Source organism: Seriola dumerili, unplaced genomic scaffold, assembly GCF_002260705.1.
Source record: "Seriola dumerili isolate Sdu_G_001 unplaced genomic scaffold, Sdu_1.0 BDQW01000189.1, whole genome shotgun sequence".
Taxonomy (NCBI): domain Eukaryota; kingdom Metazoa; phylum Chordata; class Actinopteri; order Carangiformes; family Carangidae; genus Seriola; species Seriola dumerili.
In genome coordinates this window covers 3,288,694-3,312,324 of record NW_019174444.1, presented here as the reverse complement: position 1 = coordinate 3,312,324, position 23,631 = coordinate 3,288,694, and the positions used below count along the sequence as shown (strand labels likewise).

At 41.8% G+C, this 23,631-nt stretch overlaps 1 protein-coding gene across 1 annotated transcript in view; it reads right to left on the bottom strand.

Annotated features, from left to right (window-relative positions):
- The window catches only part of mast2 (microtubule associated serine/threonine kinase 2), a 175,065-nt gene that overhangs the window by 30,828 nt on the left and 120,606 nt on the right, over window positions 1–23,631 (bottom strand). The window contains exons 6-9 of the mRNA XM_022753018.1: window positions 14,223–14,314; window positions 5,023–5,098; window positions 2,148–2,226; window positions 1,184–1,338 (exon numbers count right to left, since the gene is read on the bottom strand). Of these exons, the coding sequence (XP_022608739.1) occupies window positions 1,184–1,338; window positions 2,148–2,226; window positions 5,023–5,098; window positions 14,223–14,314 (402 nt within the window). The remainder of the gene's footprint in view (window positions 1–1,183; window positions 1,339–2,147; window positions 2,227–5,022; window positions 5,099–14,222; window positions 14,315–23,631) is intronic.

Genomic DNA, 23,631 nt, shown 5'->3' with positions numbered 1-23,631 from the left:
GAAGTACAGTCAATTCATCGATATGCTTAATGTTTGTCAACTAAGTCTCATCGACTCGTCTTCTCATATTCTTTGGAAAACTATCAGTTTGTGGGCAATTCTAATATTTAAGAGAGAGAACAGGTGGAAAAGGCAAAGGTATGATCCCGCTCTGCTTCAGCCTCTGTCTGAGTGTCTCAAAAACCAAACAATAAGATTTTAAAATCAGTTCTGTACTGCAGAGGAAAAAAGTTGAAGAGAGGCTTCCAGTACAGGTCAAGTCTATTACTAACGATTACATCAGTCTAGGCTACACGAAATGAAGGGAAACTTTCTGCTTTGCATATTCACCAAGTTTCTGGGGAGAAAGTTGAAGTTCAGTTCTTTTGCAGCCAAGCAGCTAGGAGTACAGATGGGTATCATTAAGATTTTAACGTACCACTACTCTTATCAATACCCACTTATTGATCTGGTATTTTAACGGTACTCTTATCGGTACTTTTTGTCATTTTATAATAAAAAAAAAAGAAATTAAGAACAGAATTCACTTTGCTTATTTTCTCATATATGCACTGGATTAAACCCCCACCCCCCCACCCCCACCCCCAGTGCCCTAAAACTGAGTGTCTGAATGACAGTTCAGACTACGCATATGAATATGAATATATATATATGAATTTAAAAAACACACCCGTAACTATCAGCTGGCTAATGTTTACTTTTCATCAATTAACCGATGTTCGTATAATGTAGTTAATCTTGTGTGTGTGTGTGTGTGTGTGTGTGTGCGTGTGTGGGCTCCAGGCTAAACACACCTGACACAGCAATGTGTCAACTACTCACTTCTCCGTCTGTATGTGACGGACTTTCTCTGGATGTTTCCACTGGTCGCTCGTGTTTCTGCTCTTACAAGAAAAAGACTGAACTATACTTAAACGTTTAGCCCTCTCTGCCATAGACACTCAGCGCAGAGAGTGTGTGTGTGTGTGTGTGTGTGTGTGCGCTGCACAGTGCTCCATGGTGACACAGAGTTGCCCCCGCCCCTAACACACAGAGAGAGGTCTGTCCTCTGGATTAGGAACAGTGAAAATGCTTCATTCATAGATTAATGTCTTAATCAGAAATGGAGTTGGTGAGATGAAATGTTTCACAGTGTGCTCTTGTGGGTTTTGTGGAGTCAGATACAGAGGCTCAGAGCTCCTACCTGAGGCTGCGGGACCGCGGTCTCATGGCGGGGGAGCGGCGTCCCTCCTCGTCCGTGATGCTCTCGGAGCTGAAGTGTTTGGTGAGGAAGTGCAGCTCGTCCGGTGTGGGCTGGAAGGGCAGCTGGTGCAGCTTCTCCTGAGATGAACAGGAGGACTGTGAGAGGAGGAGCACAGAGGGAGCACAGATTACAACCAGCACTGGAGCTACTGCGGGGTGAGGCTGGGGCTAGGCTAGGATAAGGACTAGGTCTAGTGTGGGCCAGGTTTGTCTTCACAGTCAGAAGAAGACATCAAAAGCAGGTTAAATCCAACACTAGAAGCTACTTTGGGTTAAGGTGGAGCTAGACTGGGGTTAACATGTCTCAGTACCCTGAACTTTCACCTGTCACATCCATCCATCCTTTTCAACCAAATCTATGTCATTTGACCTGCTAATTTATTTGTGCTAACAGGATGAATCTAGAGAGGCCTGGTCCTCTGTTAGTCCAGTAAGCTAGTGGGTCTGTTAGTGGTCTGGAGTCGAGTTAAGAGCTTGCACAGCTAGCTAACTCAGCTCACTGCCCTTTGAAGCACGCTGGGCCTCTTCTACAGAGAAACTGCACACCAGGGTATTAAGAAAGGAGATGAATGAACAGCAGGAGGAAATGGAGAAGAAGGGAGGATTAGACCAAAGGGACTGTTGATATGTCCCGGGGAATGAAGGAAGGAAAAAGGGCAGAAACAGGAGAGGAATCCGAAGTACACTTGAGGGCATCAGAGGGGAGGAAGCAATGAGAGAAAGGTGGAAAAACAAGGGTTTCTATCGTAGCTGAGGGAGCTTCTGTGAGCTTGTTGCTTTGCAGTTAACTCAGAGGAAGCAGGAAGCGTTTAGACCTGGGTTTCTTGGGTGAACAGATTATTATAAAACATACAGTGCAGAATAACATGCAGAAACATAAAGTAGAGTATATTAGAGATATTTACCGAGACAGTGGAGCTGGGAGTGTTGGTGCCATAGCCAGAAGAAGGCAGCGAGGCCAAAGACCAGCGTCTACCATCCGTCCTGAAAACACAGGCAGAGGTGAATGAAAAAGGCAACAAAACTCAACTCAACTTGTTTTACATAAAATAACACATCCAGCAAAAGTCAATCAGGAGGGAAAATGCAAACAGGGATAACTTGGGCTCAAAGGTGCAGGGAAAGCCATGAGGAGGATCCATTGAGACTCTGCAGACATAAAGTGAAGCAGGAATGAAACCCGATAACCACTCTGACCTAACTGCTCTTTATCTACAGCTGGATTTTACACTTTTAAAAACCATTAAGGATTGAAATTATTAAAGGGTAAGGCTGGTGTTATTCTAAACTTTTCTTATGGTCAACAAATCCCATGTTAAGACCCCACAAACAATGTGTTTGTGCATCTCTCAACACTTCCTGACTTCCCTACCCTCTCTGCATGTCTCTCAGCTCTGAGCCAATTAGTTCCTACTGAAGATGTAAATCCTTAAAAATATGCAAATATATAGTTTCTTTTTTATTTTAAATAGAAAGTGTAAGTATTAGTTCATGAGTATACAAAATAGAGGAAATAGTGCATTTGTTGGAGACTATTTTCAGCAGCAGATCAGTCCACATTTGGTTCTCTGATGTTCTTTTAATGGAGCTCTATGGCACAGAGGAATAAGATATATCAGGCTCTGATTCACACACATTTTTGGTTTGACTCTTCACATGGATCTACTGACGATAAGAAATGTAACATCAGCAGCGTTATCCTTTAAGGAACATCTACATCTTAACCAAGGAAGTCTCATAACTCCAGAGTCTCCTGCTGCATACGTTGTTCCTCTTTTAAACCTGATTCATGTACAGAGTGTTCGGCGGCAGCAGCAGAAGAAGAGACCCTGCAGGGTGTTTGTTGATGTCATTCAGAGTGTGTGCGCTCAGCCATGCAGGACGGAGGGCAGGAAGGTGGCGGCAGAAGGAGGAAGGAAAAAAGGGCTAAGGTCAAAAAGTCAGAGGTTACCTGTCAGCCCTGTGTCCGTGACTGTGTGGGAGACAAGACATTGGTTTTTCTTTTTATAGCTGTTAGCGGCTGTCAGTCATACAGACTCAAACATACACACACACACACAAACACACACACACACACACACACACACACACACACACACACACACATAAACACACACACACTCTGCTCTTCTGCTTCTTTAAAAATCTAACAAAGCCCAAAGAGACCTTTTTAAATTGTGGACGTAAGCTTAAAGTTTAAAAATATATTTTTTATATCCTGGTCATATAACATTTAATTGCAGGTGATTCCAGCAGTTTTTAGATACAATAATTTCTAAAAAAAAAACTGAGGATTTATAGCAAATAATAATATTACTGACTACAGAAGAACAGACAGAAGCAAAAAGATTTGTCTGCGTTTGATGAATGATTACAGCTGCTGATAAAACATCACAGTCTACAACCTGAGGTGAGACGCTTCAGTCCAACCAGCCTCAGAGTCTGTAATCTGTCATATCAAACTCCACCACATGGTGCCGCTGTCATCCCTGCGTCTGTGGTGCAGCTGCAGGACTTAGGTCAGCAGCCGGACAGAGAGGGATTTCCATTTCAAATCAACATTAATGCTCTTTTTGGCTGCTGCACTGCTGCATGGCTGCCATCCAGTGTTTAACCCTAACTGTCATGGAAATAGCCCGAGGGTTCAGTACTTCAGAAAAGATGTGTTACCATGGAAACATCATCATCTTAATGAAATTTTAAGAGGTAGACTTGCTGAGAATTTCTTTTTCTTATCCATCTTACATTAACACTTCTTATCTTGGCTTTGGATTTTAAAAATCAAACAAGTGCCTTATGCACGCAAGTATCTGTCACACACACAAAACCACACACCGCACACACGCTCTTTCTCCCTCCTTTGCAGTAATTACTGTCTGTGTCGAGAGCGCAGACAGATAAGAGGTTTATTAATCCTGGTTTGAGTGACAGCCTCACAGTGATCATCTCCCTCCTCATCAGCTCACTCACTGTCACCAGCAGCAGCAGCAGCTCGGCTCTCGACACACCGAGGCCACAGAACTGTTTCTCAGCCTTTCAAAGACGTCACCATTAAAGGGCCAGTGCAGAGGATTTAGCAGCATCTAGTGGTCAGGTGGCAGACTGCGATCAGCTGAATGCCTTTCCCCTCACCCTTCCCTTTCAGGTGTGTGGGAGAACCTTTGGTGGCCTTCAGGTCATGCAAAAAGTATTTGAGTTGTCTGTTTTGGGCTACCATAGAAACATGGCGGTGCAACATGGCGGCCTCTGTGTTGGAGGACGTGCTCCCTATGTAGATATAAAGGGTCAATTCTAAGCTATGATTCTTAGTTTCAGGTGATTATACACTAATAAAAACACAATTATGAACATTGTATTCCATTTAAATCTTACACACAATGTCTGCGCTTCTTGTCCAATTACAGTGTTGATTTTATTTCCCACAAATGACTTTTAATTGTGTTCAACATGTGAAAAAGTGAAAAGAACCTGCTGCTTTAGAAATAAAAACTCCCCCCAGACAGAGATGTTCACGCTGTGAGCTTTGGGGCTGCACATCATTTGGAATTTTTCAATCGTGGTGATAAAATGATATCTGAGATCCAAAACCAAAATCAAAATAATACTTTAGTTTGAGGAATATAAACAGGGCACTAGAATGGAATTTTAGGAAGATTCAGATCATGAGAAAATGGAGAGAAAATATATGTATATTTTTCATCTGACCCTTCCAACCAGATTGACTGACTTTGTTTTCTAGGTGTGCCCCACCTGTTATAAGTGTGTGTATGTGTGTCTCACCTGCGTGCAGGAACAAAGGAGAAGTGTGCAGCTGTGTTGGGGGAGAAGTTGCGAGGGCTGTCCAGTGGGCTGGTACCTGAGTTACAGAAAAGAGAGGAGAAAGAAAAATAGGTAAACACACTAAACAGAAAACCCTGCAGAGTACATATATATATATATATATCCTCTGTGTCCATTTATGTACCTTCACAATAAGATGATGTACTCAGACATGGTCTTGATACTGTATATTACAGCAGCAGCATGGCTTCATGTTAGAGGAGCAAGCTCAACACAGAGAACAAGCTTATGGAAGCTATTGACCATGACATTATACATATTTCATTAATGTCAGACTTATTCTCTGTGGCTTTGTGAAACAAACTGAAAGACAAAGGAGAGAATAACGGCCTCTGTGTGAAAGCAGAGGGAATTTGTAAAATGTTCTGCTTTATCCTCCCTTCATTTCCCTTTCTTCTGCTCCTCCACAAGACACGAGCAGAATGAGAGAACGAGAATGTGAACGGAGGATTTATGGAGGGAAGAGAAGAAGTCTCAAGTGATGAGGATAAATTAAATTGGGAGAGACAAAAATAAGAGAAAGAGGCCATAATAAAGGACAGAGAGAGATGGACACGGACACTCTGTGAGTTTGATGGAGTGTCTCATTAAGTGAACAGGAGTTGGGAGGAGAGTGGAGGAATAAGAGGGCTGGCTAATCTGTCTCCTTCATAGGAGTGGGCTCAGGATAAAGGAGGAGAAGCTGTGTTTACAGTCGCTGCTGCACAACTGAGAAGATGCAGAGAAAAATGAATTAGAGAAGGAGGAAGAACTTCAGCCTTCAAGAGAAAAACGTGAAAGGAAAAACAGATGGACGGAGGGGAAAGAAGGATAGAAGATGAGTGATGATTAAAGATTCATTTGTGGACTGGATAAAGTGATTCCTAACTTCCTGTGCATTTCTGTATATGACAGTTATGAATGATGTGTTACTGGGTCGTGTACTGTAGACAGATTTAAATGAGAGAAGAGATGTGAGGTAGTTTGAAAGTTTCAACAGTCCAGCTTTATAAATTAATAACATGAGATGGTTGTTTCTTCCTGACTATAATAAGACGGTTAGAAGACAAAAATGAATGATGAGTCAAAAGTATTTGTATAAATCAGCAAGAGTAATATGGCCACCATTTAAACTTTTGCTGGCATCTCCTTAACCTTATAGAATTTTATCATTTCAGTAAAAAAGTGGAGATTGAAGTATTGATTAGGAATGATTATTTTATTTATGTATAATGTAAACAGCAGAGGACCAAGAATAGAGCATGGTGGCATCCCATTTCTGATTCTAAGATGGCTTGACTGAGCAACAATTGATTTTGGCAGGACACATGAGTCTATCTAAAGACCATAAAAACTCTACTCTCTCAGGCTAACATGAACTCACTGTCACCGTGAATATTTAAGTGAAATTAAAAAAAGCAATTCAGTCTGATAATCAGACAACACAACCGTGGAATTTTCAATCAGGTCCAACAGAGAAAAAACATTTCGATGCAACATAAGATCTGCAGCACAAACTGACTGATCTACTGTCAAAGTGACTCTAAGAGAACAGATGATCCTCTTCTGAATAAACCTGAGATTATTTAATAAGAATACTGACACATCCATATGCACCCAGCATAATGGAAACAAATATTCAAGGCCAGCATATCTAAAGGGAGACACAGTGCTCTGAGTGTCGGTGTGTAACTAATAATTCAGTGGAGTGAAGGGGTGAACATGCACCGCACACACATAAACAGATGGATAGGGGAAGAAAGGCTGGCGGCCTCAGAAACAGGAGGAGAGATTAAGTAGTTGGACATTTCCACATCAATTATGCATTTTCCTCAGCAGCATGTCTGGACAGAGCAGAGACTCAAATATTAAAACCAGAATTTGCTCTCTGTCAGATGGGAGACTCTGTCTTTGTCTGTGGCCGCAGCAGCAGAACATGTATGCACATACTCGAGTGAACATGTGTGTTATTAGTCAAACAGATGCTTGTTAGTGTCTGTCGCACTGGTGTGAAATGATCTTGTACATGTTCCCATGTGGATGTTGCTGAAGTAGGGTCTCCATGTCCAGGACACAGAGGTCTCAGTGGGGCTGTTACCACACTCACTCACTGCACTGTCACGCTTCATGGCTACAAATGTGTGTGTGTGGACCATTAGTCAATTTAAGGCTTGTTCACAGACAGAAGAATCCATCACTCTGTAAAGTGATGTGTAAAGTGGTGTGTTTGTGTGTGTCAGGGCTTCTCAGATATATATATATGGTAATGTGTCTTTGCTCTTAGCGTAAAGTTAGCAAAGCGTCGTGGATATAAAATACATCGACAAATGTTTTTTAGCAAAAATACCAAACATCCTCTGGTTGTAGCTTCTCCGATGTGGAAATTTGCTGCTTGAAACTTTTGATGGTCATTTCCCTTTTCTTCCAGTTTTATAGATTTACTGACTGAATGATAGAAACATTAATCATGATGAAAATAAGCTTTAGATGCAGTTGGTTTTAAGAATCTCAGAGTTTTAGAGTAGACTGCAAAACTTGTCCCAGATGTGCTTGGTGTTGGAGCCAGAGAACTAACAACGATAAATCCAGCCTCGCAACAGCTCAGTATGTCACATGACTCACTTCATGTGTTCAGATAAGGATGGTGGTTTTGTTTTGTTTTTGTGTTTTTAGTGGCTCTTGATGAACAACATTTCCCATAAGCCACAGATGTTTGCGGGGTAAACGTCATGGCTCAACAGAAGAGGAGAGTGTTCAAGGGTCACGTTTATCTCAGTCATTTATTTTTTCTTTTATTATTATCATAATTATTATTATTATTATTATTATTATTAAACATTGTTTTGCTATTTCAGCTGCATTGCAAGAGAGACAGGAAAGTTGGGGAGAGAGAGAGGGGATGACATGCAGTGAAGACTAATGGGTTGGACTTGAACCTGTGCCGCTGCGGTAAGGACTGAGCCTAAATGCTACGCGCTTTACCAGGTGAGTCTGGTGAGTCAAGTTTTAGCTCTAGCTCAGTCATGTCTGTAATAACAGCAGGACAGAGAGGGCTGGGCACTGGTAAAGTGTTTAAACAGAAGAGATTACAAATAAATACTGGAAAGTCCTCCCTCCAACTGGAACGACGTTAGAATCATCATTACACCTTGTCTGAGATCAGTTGTGTCCTTTTGTGCAGCTGCACATCTACACATCTTGTAAGTCTCCATTAAGCTGAAACAGCAGCTGGGTGGAGACGGGTCAGAGAGGGAGGGAACCACATTTCTTCTGGTCCCTTTGACCCACATGGTGTCACCAATCACAGCTGTCACACAGAACCGGCACGCCAAACGCCATCTACTCTCCAAAGTCACAGAGGTCACTCCTTCCACGACTGAACTGATGCTCAAAGCACCAGTGTGTCTCATTTCTAGCACACAACCCCATCGTGTGATGTCCACAGAGTGACTTTCAACACGTTGATATACTCCGATTGGCTACAGAAAAAAAAGGTAATCATTCTCAAAATACATTTGAATAATACTTTCCACTTCTTGTCAAGAGAGAAAAACACTATGTGGATTGTATTTTCAGACTGAATAATGAATCCAAGTGAAATGTAAATTACAGCTGAGTGCACCTGACAGGCGGTCTCATCACAACAGGTAAAGAAGCTGCTTCACTGTCACATTTGAGAGGGTTTTGTGCAGCAAACGGCAGCGACACTGACCTACTTTAGCAAGAAATATACCGGCATATGAGATACATGCAAATGTAATATCTGCTTTGTGCCTCTTCAGTCTCGCTCCCTTCGCTGCCTCTCCAGGGAGGCTGTGGTTGGGATAACAAAATACAGCTATAATTGGGGAGGGGGCGGAAAGAAAGAAAGAAAGAAAAAAAAAAACCCTCTATTTTCTCAGGAGGGTGCAACAAGAATCTGAACAAGAGAAAAAGCTTGATTCTTTCTTTCTGTCCTTCATTACAATTACAAAGACGAGCGGCGGGTTGTTTGACAGAACTCATCAGGAGTCAGAGCACAAAGAGCTGCCAATCATCAGCTGACCTTTACCGAATAACAGCCCGCCGTCAGCCAGGAGGAGAGAGGAGGGATCAGGGTGGGTGGAGAGGAAGAGGGAGAGGAGATGGAGAGACTGACGAAAAGTTAAAGGGTCAGAAGAGAGGGGAAAAGTAGAGGTTACAACGTCATCAGGAATGAGTGGGAGAAAAAGGGAGACAGCACGGGCGGTGATGAGAGAGGAAACGAGGAATTTATGCAAACTTTCGACATTTAATAAAAGTCATTTTTGGAGAGGACTGGTCCTCATCAGCCCCCCAGGATATTAGAGTTTGACGAATCTCCATTTGATTAGCGCTAAGTGGCTGGATGATTGAAACCATGATGAAATTCATGATTAGGGCCAGAGCGAGAGACTGAGAGAAAGAGAAGAAGAAGAAAAAAAGAAAAAGCAATCATCAATGTATAAAGATGGTCTCTACGAATGAAGGGAAAGATTTAATGGCCCCCAGTGGTGCATATTAATCAGTAAAGTACCAGCCAACAGTGAGATATCACAGCTTCAGTTAAAGAGATAAAGGTTTCTGTTGGAGTCCAAGTTTCAACATAAAGCTGAAGCTCCATTTAAGCTTTTATTCTAACATTAAAACCTAAACAGAACAAAACCCAGAAGCTGTGTTTTTACTGAGCTGGAGGTTTTGAAGCAGCAGGAGAGAAAATGAAAAACAGCAACATTAATTAGTGATATTTAATTAGCAGTATTTGTTTCCCTGGCAGGGTCTGGGAAACAGAAAAAAAAGACAGGATTGCAAGGCCGAATGCTGAAGACTGGTGGCGGGCGGTGTTACCATGGCAACACAGCAGCTACAGCAGTCTGCTGGATGAGGATGGAGATGACAGGAAAGAGAAAAAGGAAAAGATGGAGGGAGTGAAGGAGCATTAAGGATTGTGGACCACACTGTGACACCAGGACCCACAGACATGCTCTCTGTCCCGGTGTCTGTTTTGTCAGATTCTTTTTCCATTTCTGAGGCTGCAACTAATGACTGCTGTCGTAACTCATTATTGATTTCATATTTAATCTACAAAAAGTCAAAGAATGAGGATAAAACTTCACATGTTCCTGAAGTTCCTGACGTTTTGAAACAGCTTATTTAGTCACGTCAACAGCCAGGAGTCTCACTGGAGTTTATGTATTTATGCCAAAATCTAACTTCAGAAATGAATGAGACGATGTACGACGACAAATTCTACGTTTCCAAACATGCTTTAATTCTCTCACTCCCTGCAAAACTACTACTGCCATTCATCTGCCTGTCAAAGTCTCTTATTGGCTTCAAACATCCAGAAGTGACGACTGTTGTCCAACAAAGTTTACAGATAACTTTGACAAATATCTGACTTTGCACTGACACACTCCTGACCGAGTCCTTTTTTATGGCACCAGCTCCTCATCCTCTGTGCTGCTAGCTCATGTTGAATTGTTTTTCAAATACATCACACATCTATGAGACCCTAGGATAAAGATGTGATGTAATTTGGCATTTCAGCACAACCATTAACATTATGTGAAGTTTAGAAACATAAAGGACATAAAACATAACGATCTCTACGGTTCAGATCGGGGACATCTTCAAGATCCATCACAATATAAAAAGTCATGGTTTTCCTACTACTGTTGACGCTTTGTTTGGACTTTGTTTGACTATTCATGTTTGGAAGTTTCCCTAGTGTCTCTTGCTCCTGTTCTCAGAGCATTTAGATTTTCTGTTGTACTTCAGTTTGCGTTTGTTAAGTTTCCCTGTGTCTCTTGCTCCAGTGTTACCAGCGTTTAGATTTTCTGTTTTACCTGTTTTGAGTATCCTCGGTGTCTCCTTGTGTTTCCACTTTTCAACCTCTGTTTCCCGGGCCTGTTTTTGCATCAAGTAAGACTCTTGAGTGTTTTCTTTGTGTAATAAATCATCTTTTTTCCACCTACTCCCTTGGATTGTCTGTATTTGGGTCCTTAACTCTACAAAACCTGACAAAAATTGCTGATGTGTAGCTGCAGTAGGAACTCTTCACTCTCTACTTCAGGAGAGCGGGACAGAACCAGACATGATCAAAACATGTTGCTTGAATTTCCATTACACAAGAGGTTACAACCAAGAATGAGAGCCGATTTTACTATGAAGGAACTGGACTTTTGAGATTTTAATTGACTGATATTCTAAATGACAGTGAGAAACACTACAGCCTCATGTAAACGGTGGAGGAACAGCATTGTTTTGGTGGGACTGAAAGGCTGAAATATCAGTGTGTTTTGTAAATGTGTTTGAGTGTGTGTAGGTGCAGTGACTGACAGGTTGGCGACTTCTATTATTTCCTGAGCAGGAAATGAGACGTGTGTGACTGTCTGTCAGCTGAGCACAAACACACACTGTTAATGACGGTCGGTCTCTCTCTCTCTCTTTCTCTCTCTCTCCAGTCAGATATAATTGTTGACATTTTACCATTTTTCCATCTTCCATATCCATCCCTTTGTCTTTCTCTCCTCCCATTCAGAGACTGTCCAATCCATTTTTATTCCGTCCTTCCAATCTATATTTCGACTCTCTCGCTCGCCTCCTCCCCTTCAGTCACCATCAATCAATATCACAGTTATTCATCTCTTTTCCATCTCTCTCTTCATATTTGAAGGGTGGTGAGTGGATGCTGGTGGTAGATTTGCAGGTTTTGTGTGTTTGTCTTACATGCTGTCAAGTGTGTTCAACAAAAATCCTGTCAGTGTGCATTTCATCTGCCACACACACACACACACACACAAACCAAATATGTCTAGACACACTTTTTCAAAGTGTGTGTGTGTGTGTGTGTGTGTGTGTGTGTGTGTGTGTGTGTGTCTGTGTCTGTGTGTCTGTGGGGCACTTGTGAGACAACCCATGACTGCTATATTTTAGGAGTCCATTGTTTATTTACAAAGGCTGAAATCAGCATTTTTTTAAATCAATCTGTTGATTTGTTTTTGAATAATCTGTCTTCTTGTCACTTTTATATTCCTATATACCTTCATCAGAAGTATTTTAAACAGATCTTACAACCATGACCTTAAATAGACAATGCTCCATCCATCTTGTTTGCCCAGGTGTGTGACAATTTATCTCTCGTGGGAGTGTCTTTCAATGCTGTCAATGACTGTCAAAATACTTCTGACAAAGGTCCACACAGACAGTAACGTTAGGATGATCAATAAATCGTGATGCTGAGCAAGAGCAATGTTTGAATAATCTGTGGCATGTAAAAAAGGAATGTGAAAAAATCCTGTCACAATTTCACACAGCTGGGGGTGACACCTTCAAATAGCTTCTTTTGTCAGACAAACACTTTTAAACAGGAGAGAAGTAACAAACCCTCACACTTAAGCAGCTGCAACCAGAGATGATTTCTGTCTTAATAATTGAAACTAATGTTTAACTGATTATGCGAAATTGCTGACAAAGTAATTTCCTGTTGATCAAGCAGAGATCAAGAGACTTCTGAGTCATTCGGCCGACTGGGAAACAGAAATCACAGCCTGACCAGTACTGTGATGTTGGGTCAGATGATGATGTTGATATATCTCCAGAAAATGAAAATAATCTTCTCAGACACATCTCTGATAAGACAAAAATAAGCTGGGCTATGCCAATGTATTGATCAGGCTTCAACAATGATGCAAGTATGAGTTTTTCCTGAACTAGGATCTATATTCTACACATATGCCCCATCAATCACCTCAATCAAAATGATGTTCTTTTATTACCTCAGACATTTACAGGAAACAGTGAACAAGGTCTCCAGGCACCAGATACAAGACAATCTCAATTAGCACAAACATATCCAACAACTTTATGTGTTTTCTTTTGTTCCTCAGCAGCAGCAGCCTGCAGTACGTCGCCCTAAGCATTAATCCATGCAATCAAATCTCTCTGTGCTGTGCTCAGTGTGCAGTCTGAAGTGATAATTGAGCTTTGTCTGTGTGTGTGATAGTAAACAACACGATGCCATGTAACACACCTCACCTGCTGTCACTACACAGCTTACAGCCGATGAGGACAAGTGAACATTGTAGCAAATAAAGGTGGTTTTACAACATCTTCATCTAATATTGATTATTATTTTTGTTGTCATTTATTTATCGATTATTGCTGTGCTATCTTAAAGATTGTGATGCAACACTCGACACGTACTGGCCAGATTGCCATTTCTCTCTGCACCCTTCTGGCCAAACGCCTAATTATGCAGAATTGGAAGTCAGAAACAAGCCTTGAGTTTCATATATGGGTCAAAAAGTTGCTTCACCTGGAAAGACTTCGATACGTACTGGCCAACAAGGAAAATGTTTTTCATAAGATTTAGAAACCCCTTCTTGACAAATGGGAGGCGACCTCTAAGACCTCCTTCCCATGTATCTGAGATAGTGTGAGCTATTGTTGTTTTTTGTATAATATACCAGAGAAGAAGTGATTACATATACATAAAAAGTGTACATGGACCTAATATGATTCCCTCCGCTTCACCAAGTTGATGAATTCTAAAGCATCGCTGCTGTTGCTTTAGAATTCATCAACTTGGTGAAGCGGAGGTTCCTGCCTCGTTTTTCCTTTTTTTGTGTGTCTTTGTCTAAATATTTTCTGTATTTTGTAAATGTAATAAATACAATAAAACAATGCGAAAACTAGAGTTACCTCCTCAGTGTTGTCTGCCTCCTCCACTCAGACTAGTTTCAGGTTGCATCCCTGTTTCTCCAGAGTCATATAAAATATGAACCATTTGTGTGAAATTTTTGTCATGCTGTGTGACATCTTGAGTAATGGCTAAAAAGTGTCCTGTGAGGTCACTGTGACCTTGACCTTTGACTACCAAAGTCTAATCAGTTTGAATGCAGGTGAATGTTTGGGCAAAATTTGAGGAAATTCTGTCAAGGCGTTACTGACATATTGTGGTCACAAGGCCAAAATTGTGTTTCGTGAGTTCACCACATACTTGACCTTTGACCTTTTCCCAAAAATGACGGATAGACAACCAGGAAACAATATAGCTCCGGCTCTGACTTTCACTGGCGGGGAGGAATAAAAACACATCCTATAGTTTCAAGAGGGAGGGAGCACATCTGTGTGTGTGTGTGTGTGTGTGTGTGTGTTACCTGTGTGTCCATGCAGAGGTGAGTGTGGTCGTGGCAGAGTGGGGGAGGTGCTGGACGTCACAATCAGGCTCTTCCTGTTGCTCGTCCGACAGCTGAGGACAGAAACCAAAGTCAGTTCAGTGAATTTGATTTTAAAACACTAACATCCACATTAAAACTGTATCTACATCATATTTATGACGGCCGGAATTTCAAGGAGGTTTGCAATGAACCAACACACAGATTTCTATTCACTGATTTTCTGCAGCTGTCGTCTCTGAATGTTGCCAAGTCTTCTTCTGGCACTGCTGTAAAGTCACTCCTCAGACGCACATTAGCAAAGCACACCTTCACCTCACACAGCGTCATCAATGTAAAATTCAAGTCATTTGCGCTGGTTCCAAAAGTGGCAGAAAACTCCCTGCAGCTCTGCGTCAATGACAGCAGGTCGTTAGATGCACATATGATCGTACACACATACACTGCTGGTGAAGCACACAGATGTTTTAGTTTCACTCAGGCGAAAGCTGCTCCGCATACTCTGTCCTTCACACCAGAGGACGGCGATGACACACAAAGACATCAGACCAGTCGAAATCACAGCTGCAGTCACGCAACACACAGCCGACAGCCACAGCTACTGATGACTCCGACAAGAACGTTTATTTTAGTTCACCTTGAGCTGCCTTGACACAAATAACACGAGTCCTATATTTACTCAAGTGTTTAAGTACAAAAATGTGTATTTGTTGTGCTGTCGAGAAATAACTAAACACACAGGTGGTAATAATTTAAAGGAGATGAGACACATCTAAACACTAAGTATGACGTCCCTGACTCCACAATTACTGTTATTTGTCACCGTGGAGACAACAGCACCAATTCCAAAGTCCCCTTTTTAAAAAAAAATGACATTTTAATAACACAATATGCACAGATAATACATGCCAGCTTGCTACTCCAAGACATGAATATTTAATATCTAACAACATCACTTTACCTAGTATTTTTTTTATTTGGTTTACATTGTGCAAGTATTCATGCATGTATTTATGCTTTTAATCTGATATGCAGTTTTATTTTGACAATCTCAGATCGTTTATTTCCCCTACGGTTTTGGATGCACCTACTGTATATACATATTTTTATGTTTTGTCTGGTGTCGTGTTGGTTTTTACAGCTCGGTCATGAGAGAAAGAAAATTTCATTTCAGCCGGAATAATAAAAGGCTTCATATGTTTAGACTACAAATGGGATTTTGGGTTTTTGTCAGCGATTCAGGCTTTTTGAAAACATTGCTCCTCTTCATCTCCACTGGAGTGTTACATTAGGAAATGTTGGTGCAGGCTCCATCACTAATGGCTGCACAGTCATTACGAGGCCAATCCTGCAGTGAAATGGTTAGACTTCAGCTCCCCTATGGGCTGAGAATGTATTTATTGTGTGTGTATGTGTATATGAATGTGTATATATATATATATATATATATATATATGTGTGTGTGTGTGTGTGTGTGTGTGAACATGCTGCTGCACCAAAGATGCTTGTAGAGAAATAAGCAATCTGCTTTAAAGCTGTGACATCCGTCCCCAGACAGAAGGGAAGAGGAGGAAATGAAGCGACAGTCTTCACACCTAACAGGCTCCAACACACCCACAGGTCGGGCTCACAGGGTTTTTCTCTGCTTTGTTGTTTGCTCTGAAGCTCTGAAGCTCAGATCCGTGACGACTGGAGGCGAGGCTTGTGATACTCAGAGGAAATTACAGATGGAAGAGGAGGCTGTCATGAGGCCTCCAGGTAGATATGATGTCCTTCTAAAGTAGCAGATTTGTAGGAGCTTGCAGAAGTCCAAAAACACTCTGGGAGGGTATGATACCATTGTCATTTTCAATGGAGTTCTCCAGGGATCTATTCTGGGTCCTCCCATGTTCTACAGCCCTATCTACTGTTGTTACTCTTCAATTCAGAGTTATTCAAAATGAAAAGAAAATCCTATTGATGTTGTTTTTGACCATAAAACTGTTACTCTATAGTTGATTTTGATCTTTGACAGACTCATCTTTAAAGGCACAAATCAAAGTATCCATCATTAAACAAAAGCTCAAGCTGCATTTTCCACACTTTAATCATCCAGGCTGACAGACCTTGACATCTGCTCTTGTCAGGTTTTATAACACTTCTTCTGCGGTTTTGCAGCTTCAGTGATAGACAAAGATGCACAGAACTCTCACTCACAATCCAAGCAATGTAAAAAAGATATTTCCTTGACTTTAGATGTTAAGAGCTTAATATTACATACATAATATTACATAGAAATATTAATCAGAAATGTTTTGCTAAGAGAGATCTTGCCACAGTCAGTATTTCAAAGATGAATTTATGAGTGTATTTCTTTTTGTAATAAATTTCTTCTTGCATACATTATTCATAGCTTCTGTTCTCTCTGTTCAGCTCAAACTTTGTCAATAATTTCAGTCAGGATTCCATCACTGACTCTTTCCATTGGGTTTGTTTGTGAGTTACACTGTTTAAAATCCACAACAGGAACAATTGGGACATGAATCACCTCTTTCAAACAAATGGTTTTTGGTTCTTAAAACCACAAATATATCTTCTTATGTATCAACACATAAAACATCGAAAAAATGTCAAATATGTCAAGTGAAGAAACAGACACACACACACACACACACACACACACACACACACACACACACACACACACACACACACACACACACACACACACAGTGGCGGCAGGTGTCAGCACACTAAAAGTGTGTGTATGTGTTGTGTTAATTGGCTCATCAAATCTGCAGGCTGTCATTATGTAGTTGTGTATTGCAGTGACTGGCAGGCCAAAGCTGCCTGGATGATCACACGACTGAAACGAAGCAACTGGGGCTGAAATCAAATGACCAGCGTGATGTCTCTTTTTCAGGTTTGTCTTACTGGAGTTTTTCATCTTTTGCTGTTGCTGCATGTGGCCCAGTGATATGTGTTAGATATACTGGAGGCTTGCGTCCAATTCACACACCCAGTAGACACCCAAATAATTACTGCATGTAATGTAGATATGATGTGGTGTTTGTGTTTGTGTCTGTTTGTATGTGTGTGTGTGTGTGTCCTGCCATCTGTTCAGATGTGCAGCATCAGCAGTTTGAGCGTGGCATGTGGTCTGCAAGCACAAACACACACATACCTGTATGAAGGATGAGCTGTCATGTTAGATATTCAGTGATGAGTGCTCAGGGGACACAGGACACGCACGCACGCAGGCACGCAGGCACACAGGCACGCACGCACGCAGGCACGCACGCACGCACGCACGCACGCACGCACGCACGCACGCACGCACGCACACACACACACACACACACACACACACACACACACACACACACAACTGCCATTTACCTTTTTCTCAATTTTCTGGGGAAGTGTGATGGAATTGTGCACTTTGTATGAACTCTTTAAGAGCTGCACACACATCTACACAAACACATGAAATGGGCAGGTGAAGAGTAGCACATAATGGAATAGTAAAACCGGAGACCTGGGGTGTTTAATGGCCTGAAACAAGCCCTGCCAGAGTCTGAAAGATTTATCACAGCCCCCAAAAAATGGAATCAACAACAGACGTGTGAAGTTCACGATTATGTGGCTAAAAGTGTGAAGTTCGTCCTGTGGGTGGCGTTAGAATAAAAGGTCACTGGGTCACTCAGATTAAAAGGGTTCATCCTTTGTGGAGCAGTAAATGTCATGTCAGTTTTCTCTAACAAATGCTACATGCTAAGTTGACATTTTGACCTGAGAATAGTCAAGTGTACAAAATGTAAAGGGTTCTTCCTCTTGGGTCCAGGAGTTTGATCAGGAAATTCAATAGAAATCTCAATTACTCCCTTTTTTGTGCAAGTGGAACGTTTGGTTTGATAGTGGCAACACAAAAGCAAAGATCAAGGGGCAACGCCAAAGCAGGGATTTCAGTAATGCTTTAATTTATAATGTAGGTTCGAATAATGTCATTTCCAGAAAAATGTCCTTACAAAACTGCTTAAGTGACAAGAGGAAGGTTGAAATATTGTGTTATTTAAAGCTCTGTATCTATTGAATTGTAGACTTGACTATCAATAAATTGCTGTGCACTAACAAGAGCAATAAACTGGAATTAACTGGAATAGTGCAGATTGGACAATGCATCCATTTCCCTATAACTGATACCAAATTGTATCGTCTTCTTGGAGGAAAGTTTTTAGGAATATTCAGTCACATATCAGGTAATTTCTAGGAAATTACTACAAAAGAGCGGGACTAATAGAAAAAAGATTTTTCTTGTATCTCAAATGTCAAAGAAAATCTGGTCATCAGTTGTTGAGACACCTTGTTAAAAGCTAAAGTTTTGGACATTTTGGTCAGCCTGCTCCACTGCGAGCAGAGCAAAAGGACAAGGAGGAAGGGAGGAAGTTAAATAGGAAGAAAGAGAAAAGAAAATGAACGTATGAAAAAAAACAAATGAACAACCTTTAGCAGGAGAGGACATGACGCCTGCAGCACTCTGATATTCCCGCTGAGACTAAAGCCCGGTTCAGTTTGTGTAGGTTAATGTAAAGCGTTAGTTGCTCACTCTGCTGCTCGCGAACAAAGCTCAGCAGCTGCCTCATGAATATGGATTCACATCTGAGGAAATCCAAAGGCATCAAATGCACCTGTCAGAAGTCTGAGGAGGAGGGGAAGAAGAAGAAGTGACAGAGCTGCAGAAGTTGGGATCAGTGTCTGTGATGAAGACGAACAGGAGACAGGGAGGGGTGATGGTCACAGAGAGGACGGAGTATGGGTGGAGTAGATAAAAAGAATCCTGAAAATTTTCGACACCTTAATGACTTCCTGTCTGGAGGAGAGAGGAAGTGAGATGACTCCTCTGACTTGTCATAAGCTGACAAACCACAAACGCTAACTCGCTGTGTTGTTTTCTTACTTTTACACACAAACGTTCACTGCTGCAGCTCGGTCTCACTCTCTCTGAGGAAGAGAGGTTTTCTGCTTTCTTCCTCCTGCAGGCGCTTTGGATCCCTGCTGGGAAACATGGATCCATTATGCAGAACTGACTGACGGCTCTGTGTGTGTGTGTGTGTGTGTGTGTGTGTGTGTGTGTGTGTGTGTGTGTGTGTGTGTGTGTGTGTGTAAATCGTGCTTTTGCATGCCTCATGTTACCATCAAAGCAGCAGCCTGTCAGGTAACAGCGCACATAGTGAGTGCTGCAGGTGAAGTTTCATGACTGAAACAGTTTTTACAAGTAAAACTTAAAACTACACTTTCACCCATAAATCCTTGTGTTTGAGGAGAAGATGCAGATTACTCTGGTCTTATATTTATTTATTTATTTATAAACGATTATTGTGCCACATTCTGTTTCACAACTAATTTCATCCCTCCTACAAACCCCCCCCCCCCCATCCACTTCCTAGTTACTATTCGGCATACGTTAGCAACATATGTAGAAGTGCCTCATCTTGAGTGGGCCCAGCCTTTAATTTCCTTGGACTGAGCTACTAAGTGGAATATGATGAATACAGTTAACCAGAATGTTGAAAATATATTTTGGAGTTTTCAGTATGTTGGTGCAATGCACTACAGCATATTTGATCATTTATTTTGGTCTAATTCATTTTTATTTATTATTTTTATATGTTTAATATATGTTTAGTACTGTCAGGTTTCAGTAGTAGTTGATCTAATTTATTTTTTATTCATTTTATATTATATATTTAATTGTATTTATTTACATATTGTATGTTATTTATTATTTTATTCATGCATCTCATTTTTTTAATACATACAACGTTTTTTCTTTTTAAGTTCAATAAATTATCATGATTATGATTTTTGCCATAATCCAGCAGCCCTAATCTCTGACATCAGTTTTTGTCTCTTTCAGCTTTTTTATTTTGGAGTCACTTACACGTCCCTTCATTTCAGATCTCTTACTTCCTGCCCTTGTGTTTCCCGCCTCTGTGGTTGTCCGCCCCGCCCATATTGGTTTCACTTGTCTCTTTGTCTTCCCCCTCCTAGTGTATTTAGTCTCTGTGCTCCTCTCCCTAATTTCCCAATGTACCGAACCCGTCTGACTAGTAAATTGTTATCGTATTATCATTTATCGCCTGTTAGTGGAATCATAGTGTGAACAAAATAAGCTATTCAAGTGTTTACATATGTGTATTTATTATGTGTCCCATTGTGTTGAACATGAGTTTCATTATCTTATATATAATGTTGATTTTAGCCACAGTGTGATGTGTGGTAGAGGATCTGTAGCACTTAGGATGTGTTAATGTTGGTAAACCACAGAGTGAAATGTCAAATCTTTGCTCATGTGTGTTTGCTCACGTTTTAACCTCCAACATGAGTGACTGCATATAACCTGAGGATGTTATGACTTTGTTACTGTAAAACTCATAAAGACACAGTCAGAGACGGAGACGGTCAGCGCTGTGACAGAGCCGACAGAAGAGATAAAGGAAACTGGTGATGAGCAAACAGCCGTGTGGGCATCTGACTAAACCACCTGACACCAAGGACACACACACACACACACACACACACACACACAGCAGACATCAGACAGCAGGTGAGTGTATGTGGATAAGATCTACGGCTAAACTCATTTCCTACAGTCCATTCAATAACGTTGCCTGCAGGTTACAGCCACCACAGGAAATCAATGTGAGGGTGTCTGTGTATGTGTGTGTGTGTGTGTGTGTGTGTATGACTGTGTGTCTCCTCTTTACTCACCTATGCCTGCTGCTCTGCTGTGAGTTTGTGTGAGTAGCTACTGGGTCAACGCCCTTAAGTAAAAGCCCATTACAAAGAAGTGAGATGCAACAGTTTGTCCAAACTGTGTGATGTGACGTGACGATCCGGAGCACAAACAATAAGCAAACACACATGATGTGAAAACACAAACATGGAAAACTTTTGCATAAGAAAGGCTGTGAGAAGTAGGTAAGTGGAGCAGCCAAAAATAAGTCTGTGTGTGTTTTTATCCGACTGAGGTAAGTGATGTTATAACGCAGACAGCCATTCAGATCAGTGAATCAGTTTAGCCTCAATTACGGCTCCACACGAGCTCTCGACTCCGTCCACACCGATCCAAAAAAACTGCCAGAGCCTGTTGCTATGCAGGAGTCCCTCCTGTCTCACTTCACAACCTCTCTCTGTTAAAAACACTGCCGAGACAATCACACACAACAGGGGGGTGGTGACAAGGAGCACAGATGAAGAAATCTGTGTGTGTGTGTGTGTGTGTGTGTGTGTGTCAGCTGCCCCTGTTATTACAGGGAGGGGGAAGAAAATTGCTGCTTCAAAGTGATAAGTACAGCTCTGTCTATGCCTCTCTTTCCTGTTGGAGAAGCCACTTCTGGCTTTGACAGACAGAGAAGAGAGAAAGAGAGGGGGGAGAGGGGGGAGGAAGATGGGAGGTCAACTGAGGGAATGACAGAAAAGAGAGAAGCACAAATGACGACAAGTGGTGCTATGCACGAACGTCAAATGATGCCTTGCAACCTGGACTTGCATCACAAGCACGCAAATTGTACGCAGACGGAGGAAATTTAATAAAACACACACACACACACACACACACACACACACACACACACACACTGCAGTTCCAGCATACATGCCAGCAGTGTTACATGTGACATTAACTCCCATTCAAACACACACACACAGAGTGACCTGTTTATCCATCAAAAGACAAATCTAGTTAGCTGACCTTCATGTTGGAGCAACTCCTGCTGAGCCTCTAAGACATGCAGAGAGGAGGAGGAGGAAGAGGAGGAGGAGGGAGAAAAAGGATGATGGAGTGGCAGAAAAATGAAAAAGAGGGATATGTGAAGGAGGGAAAAACAACAAATTAAGAGAAGAAAAAAGAGAAAGGACGAGTGCAGAGGAAGGCAGAACTCATACAGAAAAGGACGGATGTGATACGAGCGCGTACCTCTTGGAGCGCCGCAGCATGCTTCTCTCAGGCAGCGAGAAATTGGAGAGCACCGTCCAGAAGGAGTCAGACATGCTAACGCTAACGCAGACACTCGACCATTGCTCTGACACGGGCGGCGCTCAGCAGAGGACGTGGTTAGCAAACAGACGCTGGCTTCCACCTGTCACACCAGCAGCAGCAAAGAGTGTGTGTGAGAGCTGCTGCTCCCTCCCTCCGTCCCTCTCTCTCTCTCCTGATCCTCTCTCTCTCTCTCTGCTCAGCAGTTTCCCCCTCCCTCCCTCTCTGATGCTCTTTTCTTCCTCTCACCCCTCTGTTCCTGAGTGGAGCTCTTACTGACTTCAGTGTAGAGCAGGGACAGACTCGTATCAATTTACAGATGTTTATCGCTAGATGTCTAACTCCATCCTGCATCCTATCATTGATTTATCTGCCAATCTTCTCATGATAAAAACAGCTGCTAGCTTCTTTATGCTATGAGTAAATGTTGGTTATATTCCACAGATACATTATTTAACCATTTTACACCACAGACAGGAATCTTCTTAGGAACTTTACTCAGATTTCAAGTAAAATTTATTTCCTTTGACACAACTCTGTTTATACTGTGATACATATCCCGTTATATGTCTGATATTTAATTTGCTTGATGAACCAGAAGCACACATTATTAGCTGTGTCCCAATTCAGGGGCCGCATCCTTCGGAGGATGTGATCTAAGAAGGAGTGGCCCTTTGTGGCCCTCGTAGGGGACAAACCGAAATGAGGCGGTCTGGTCAACGCAGGACTTTCACTTCCCGTCACCAGCTCCTGTTGCGTAGCAGCCTTAAAAAACATGTAACTTTTTTTGCACTAAAACTTGAGATTTTAAGTCCCTTGGTTTTAACAGTTGTACCATTAGCTGTGAGCTGACACCCAATACTCAGGCTCTCTGTAGGTGTTGTTTGCTGCCATATTATTTTCATTACTAGCATGCAATGAATCACAGGTTGGGCCACGAAGGAGCCACCCGTTGGAGACTTCATTGTCCAGGAAAAGAATGACAGATGCGAAGAAGCCTTCAAAACGGGAAAGTCTAGTCTGAAGGATGGAGTTCCCGAACTGGGACCCAGCTTTTCTTTCTGGTTACTTTTTCAGAAAGTCAAACACACTCATGATGTTTGTTTTACAGAGGAAATCAAATACGGTCCAGAACGTTCGTCCCAACATTGTTGCAGATGTTCCCACTAGTGTGTTGCACTTGCAGGTTGGTTTGGGGTTCAGGTCTGGAGACTGTGCTGGTTTTCATCTGGTTATATTCTTCTAATGTTGTGGATCAATATACTGCTGTAGCACGAAGCCCTGGCCAAACATTCTGCCTTTGTTACTGGTCTGTTTCTCTCCATTCTGACAGTAACATACAGCACAGTATGGTCCTAATAGTGCATCAGAGGG